The sequence below is a fragment of the Podarcis raffonei genome, chromosome 11 (genome assembly GCF_027172205.1).
Source record: "Podarcis raffonei isolate rPodRaf1 chromosome 11, rPodRaf1.pri, whole genome shotgun sequence".
NCBI lineage: Eukaryota > Metazoa > Chordata > Lepidosauria > Squamata > Lacertidae > Podarcis > Podarcis raffonei.
The window spans coordinates 19409621-19415623 of record NC_070612.1 but is presented as its reverse complement, the minus strand read 5'-3'; the positions used below and the strand labels follow the sequence as shown (position 1 = coordinate 19415623).

Here is a 6003-nt window from a genome sequence, read left to right as displayed (position 1 = left end):
TGGCTGATTTTCGTTATTTCGAATTTACTGACACGATCTGCATTTTGTATTCCCAGGGTGCTCCGTTGTGCCGTTCCGAAAGTTTGCTGCGAGCTGCTCCTTGTGGAAAAGCGGCAGATAAGTCAAATCAACTAAACAACCAAAACATTCGGCTCGGTCGGGGGGCATCATTAGTACAATTGTATATTTATTAAATTTGTATACCATCCTTCGTCCGAAGATCTCGGAATAAAACCACAAAGTACATAACGAAAACAAGAGGAAAACCAAACCAAACCATCCTAGAAACACGTTTAAAAGGACACAGTCTGCTAATCTGTAAGGGCGCCGTTCCTGGGAGCAAGCGCCACGGAACACAGAGCGCGCCCTGTTGCATCTCCAACTCCCAGGCCAAGAGGCGCCTCTGCGCCTCCTCCAAGGAGCCGGTGCATTTCTTCAGCCTCCCGCTTGGTTTTACAAGGGGTTAAAGACGACGTCAGACGCCGAGCCCCCTAACCCTCCCCCAGCTTCGCATCCCATTTGACAGGCGCGCCCTGCTCTCTCTTTTTTTTCCGGCAGCCTCGCGCCGAGGGGGTTGGGCATCAGCCGCCGCCACCGCCTCCTCCTCTTCTCCTTCTCCAAGGCCGCTGCTCGCCCCGGCTCCTTCCTGCTCGCCTTGCACGCCGCGAAGCGCACGAAGATGGCGGCTCAGAGCCTCCTGGCCCGCTTTGCTCGCTGCCTGCCCGGCTCCGGCACGGCGCAGCTTCTCCGTCGAGCCCCGGCCAAGGTAAGCAAGCGCGCGGCGATGGTTGCAGAGGACCCTTCTGCGGCGGCTTGGTGCGCGCTTACTCGCAAGGAAGCCTTTGCAGCCTCTGCAACTTGGACCGGCTCGCCGGCGCAGCTTGAGCCTTAGCAGGAGATCAGGTTTCGCTCCATGTGATGCAAAAATCCTCCCCCACGAAGGCGCAAGAGCAGGCCAGGCTGCTTCTCTCCGCCACCTGCCCCACTTTTTTCTCCTGGCCACTGGGCAACCTTTCGCCCCCTTCCCCCCCAAACAGCAACGCGTCCCACTGACATTTCCATGCCCTCTTGCTCTCTAATCCGCTCGCCGGCCTCCTGGCTCCCTTCCCTTTGGCCCCTGGCCGGCTCTGAACCGTGGATGAACCTCCTGCTCGCCTTTCCCTTCAAGGCTTGTTGCGCGCGAAGGTTTCCTTGCAAAGGCGAAAGATTCCCCCGCGACGCGCGGCAGAAGGAGCGGCGCGCCTCTCTCCTTGCGCCCCTGGGCTGACCAGGCCGGAGGGGATCCCTACCTGCTGAGCGCGCGTCCTTCAGCGGAACAGAGGCGCCTGTTTGTTTAGCTGACCTTGAGGAAGAAGGAAGGGAGCGAGCTTTGCTTGCAGGCCCGCTCTCTGTCCCTTTCTGTCCCCATCCCCAGGGGCCTGGCTGGCTAAGTGACTTAGGATAGGAGCAGGCGGGCTGGCGGTAAGACAGGCCTAGCCAGAGGTCTTGCATCTTTCATTAAGGCGTTCCCTTACGCCTCTTGGAAGATGTGGAAACACAGAAACAGGTACGTTCCAAATAGAACTGGTATAGTCAGGTGGGGCCAGGATTTATGTTGGGGAGTGAGGTGGCGGCAGGAGACCCACCTGTCATCACCCTCTGTCTGACTGCCTAGCCGATTGGGAATGAAATGTCTCAACAACAGTTGTTTTAAAATACTTTCTTTTGACCCCAAGTGCTCAGGGGGGAAAACACCTGTCAAAATCTTTCTACAATTTCTGCTTTTAGTTAAGTATTTTTGTTTGTTTATTTTATTTCCTTGGCTATTTATTTCCCATGGGTGCAGTTGCACAGTGTGATTGTTTCTCTCCTCCCCTCCACGCCCTTCAAGGAAAGCCCCCCTAAATAAACTGGGAAAAAGCTAAATTAAAAAAAGTTTTAAAGAGCCAAATAGCATGCAGAAAGCAGTGAAATTCTAAAGTTTTTGTGTTTTTTAAATGTTTGCTCCCTGGGGCTGATGGGAATCGAAGTCCTAAACATTTGTTTATTTGTTGCATTTATATCCTGCCTTTTCTGCAAGGAGCTCAGGGTGTTGTATATGGTACTCTCTCCTCATTTAATCCCCCAAAGGGAATCTGGAGAGGGGGCCTGGTTGGCAAAGGCTGGTCTAGGCTAACTGGCCGTGTTTCTGGTCTGGACTGTGCCAGCCCTACCTAGGGACTGAATCAGGTACTTTTTGCATGCAAAACAGATGCTGCCTTTTGAATAAGAACATAAGACAAGCCTGCTGGACCAGGCCCATTCAGTCCAGCATCCTCTTCTTACTGACCAGATGCCAGTGGGACATGAGCAGAAGAAGTGGTATTCAGAGGCCCGATTCCTCTCACAGCAGAGGCAGAACAAAAGATAGCCTTGACTTGTCTAACCAGTGCCAGAATTAGTGGGATGCAGGTAGTTCCCCTGCCCAGGGTGCCAAGCCGAGGGGGCACAAAACAGCAACAACAACCCTATGTTTATACAGGTACCTACTGAGAAGATCCATAAGAAAGCAACTGTACTAAAGACATTATTACAGTGGTACCTCAGGTTACATATACTTCAGGTTACAGACTCCGCTAACCCAGAAATATTACCTCGGGTTAAGAACTTTGCTTCAGGATGAGAACAGAAATTGTGTGGCGGCAGCAGGAGTCCCCATTAGCTAAAGTGGTTCTTCAGGTTAAGAACAGTTTCAGGTTAAGAACAGACCTCCAGAACGAATTAAGTTCTTAACCCGAGGTACCACTGTATTGTGAAAATAAGCAATGCTTTTTTGGGGTGGCGGCGGCAAATTTTGTCCTTGCTCAGGGCACCATATTTATTACCAAAGTCCGCCCCTGGTCTGATCCTCTTCTAAAGCCATCCAACTTGGTGGCTGCCATTGCCTCTTACGAGAGCAAGTTCCATGGCTCTGCTTCTAGTCTCCTGCTTTGGGAAGGAAGACAGGGTGTGTCACTAGGGAGGGAAGCAATAGCATAGGCTTAGCTGTGTTGTGCCATAGACTCAGGCCCTCTGGGCTCTTCTGCTCTTGTCTAGAAGTGCCACAACTTTCAGCGGTCTGCGCTGGAGGTTGGCCATCCTTGTTCTGCAAGTGAGCATCTAATCCTGTGCTGGTACCTAGCAATCTCTTGTTTACTGGGACGCTGCTTCAGGTGTTGTGCCCTGTTCTAGATTTCCTGACAAGGCAATGGAAACCTTGTAGGCCAGATTTAATGTCATACCAGTAGATGCCACAGAATTCCCCTCCCTCCCTCCTCATTCTGCTCTGGGAGGATTCCCCAGAGGAAGGTTAAGTAGAAGTCCTTCATTGGATGCCACAATTCAGTGTCACCCAGTGTTTTTAACATGCTAGACACAACTTTTCTCAATGTGCATAATAATATTGGCTCACAAAGTTTCCATATGCAGAAATTTGAACTGCTGCACTGCAGTATAAATTGGAGGCTGGCTGTAGCTCTGTGTCAAAGGAGAAATGACTTTGACCTAGTCGGCACACTTTGACTGGCTGAGAGATGTGTCCTTGTTGGAGAAAGGGTTGCTTGGGGTTTCTGTTGTTGTGCCAGTGTTGATGAAGCATAGCATGTGACTTTCCATGCCGGGGAGAATTGTTGGCTGGTTCTTCTTAAAGTATCTTGTGCAGAAGGCAGCCAGAAGCTTCTGGTTAAGAAATCCTGAGTGCTCCATTGCTCATTATTTCTGGGGTTTATTAGTAAGGAAAATGAGTTCCTCCCCCCTCCTATTTCCTGTCCCTGTCTCTGTTTATCTGCTTAATATCTGCTTAATAATTTGTCTACAAATATGGCATAATTTTACATATTTGGTCAGGACAGGAGACATCTCAAATTTTTGTAAATAGGTAAGGAGTAGTGCAGATGTCATAGGATTACATGGAGGATGTGTTGTTATTAATCAAACTTACTCCTAGGTAAATGGGTATATAGTATAGCAGGCACCGCCAAACTCAGCCCTCCAGATGTTTTGGGAGACTACAGCTCCCATCATCTCTAGCTAACAGGACCAGTGGTCAGGGATGATGGGAACTGTAGTCCTCAAACATCTGGAGGGCCAAGATTGGGGATGCCTGCAGTAAAGTATACACTGTTGGATGGATTTCCCCCCTAAATTGATTTTTTAATTCTGAATTTATTGTTATTCACGTTTTATACTGTATTTTAATCTGGTTTTTGTTGCATCAATTAAGTGTTTTAAATTTGTTGTTAGCCGCCCTGAGCCCGGTTTTCTGAACCGGGAAGGGCAGGGTATAAATAAAAAATTATTATTTATGATTATATTACAAAACAGGATTGTACCCTCTGGGCCAAGCACTTCCTGCAAGGAAGTAACACGTAGAGCCAAACCAAGCTGGATTGAAGTCCTGCCAATCAGTTGATGTCACCTGCTCATTGGGTGATGTTGCTTGATTGACAGGTGACAATGGTTTTTGAAAAATGGCTTCAGAGCCCAAAATGGAATCCCTGCTGGGCCAAACTGGCCCATGGATTGGAAGTTCCCCACCTTGCTGTCTAAGACTACATTTCTAAGATCATTTATTAGGGAGTACTGTATGTTTCATAGAATTCAGTAGAACTTGCTGCTGACTAAATATACTTGCACTGCCAGGAATCTGGTTTATTAAGAAGTTTACCTGGCGTTGCCATTTAGAAACACCCACAAGGTGACTGACACGTAGTTGAAATTCCAATAGAAAGGGTTTTAACTTCAGTAGAATCAACATTTTACTGTGTTGCCCTAGCTACGTCTACTCAGAAGTACTGTAAGTCCTGTTGAATTGAATGGAGCTTACTTCCAGGTAAGTAGGGTTATGATTGCAGCCTTAGAACCTTTGATAACTTAAGACTTTGTGTTGTTTACTCAGATGGCAAAACATTTTCAAAAATAATAAAGAATTGTAAATAAATTTTAAATAGGAACAAAACTCAATTGTATGCCATTTTACAATACAGCATATGTTTGTATGACTAGACAGATCCTTGTTTATTTAAAAAATATTTATATATTGTTCTTTATAATATATACCACATTAGTTTTACTATTTAAAATGAAACACTCAGCCTTGAAGTTCGCTGGGTCACCTTGGGCCAGTCACTAACCTACCCTCCCAGGGCTGTTATTCTATGAGGATAAAATGGGGAGGGGGAGAACAAAGTATGACACCTTGAGCTACTTGGAAGAAAGATAGGATATGAATGGAATTTTTAAAATAAATAAAATAAAATAAAATCCATAAGTATCCATGTCTGCAGAATCAGAATGAAATTTAATGGCTTCAATGGAATTTACTTCCTACAGGATTTTAGCCTGTGATCTGTGGCAATTGCTTCTAAGTTAGTCTTTTTAGAATCTTAACTCTGATTCTGCAAGCTTGGGAAGCTAAGGCATTTTGTTGAAATCTGAAATATACTCACCCTTGCCCTAGTTGCATGTCTAGAGAAAACATATTTCCTAGGAGTTGCTTAAGATACTAGTACTGTCTGTTCAGACACTGTTTTCTTTAATTAAAAATGTGGCCAGACATATCGAGGACAGACCCCTAAATGTGGTTTTGGAAATTCAAGTTTACAATATGTTTATTGCTTAAGAGTATCGGTATTTGTAATAATACCCTTACTTCCAAGCTGCAAAGAATAAACAAAGAATTTAAATCTTTCCCCTACTGTCCTTCACCTAAATACAGTATTTGCTAAAGTGATTCAGAGCTCATATTATGCAGAGAATGGCTGGAACTGCAGTTCCTTCTGATGTTTCAGGGTGCATTGCCTGAAAACTTTCAAGCACAGTGGCTAGAAATTTGCTCTTTTAAAAAGGAAGGAAAGCAAGCAAGCAGAGATTATTGGGAAATTCAGCATCACATTTATTAGTCTGGTTGTATAAAATGGCAGCATACATGTCGTTTTGACCATAGTGATGTACACCCTTCAAATCTAGTGTTACCCATGAGCCTCTAGCATGCATTCTTTGCACTTT

General features: G+C 46.0%; 1 protein-coding gene across 1 annotated transcript in view; it reads left to right on the top strand.

Moving 5' to 3' along the window:
• The first annotated feature begins 487 nt into the window (after nt 1-487).
• Nucleotides 488-6003, top strand: part of OXCT1 (3-oxoacid CoA-transferase 1) — a 52308-nt gene continuing 46792 nt past the window's right edge. Inside the window, exon 1 of the mRNA XM_053407765.1 lies at nt 488-766. Within this exon, the coding sequence (XP_053263740.1) occupies nt 680-766 (87 nt within the window). The 5' untranslated portion in view covers nt 488-679. The remainder of the gene's footprint in view (nt 767-6003) is intronic.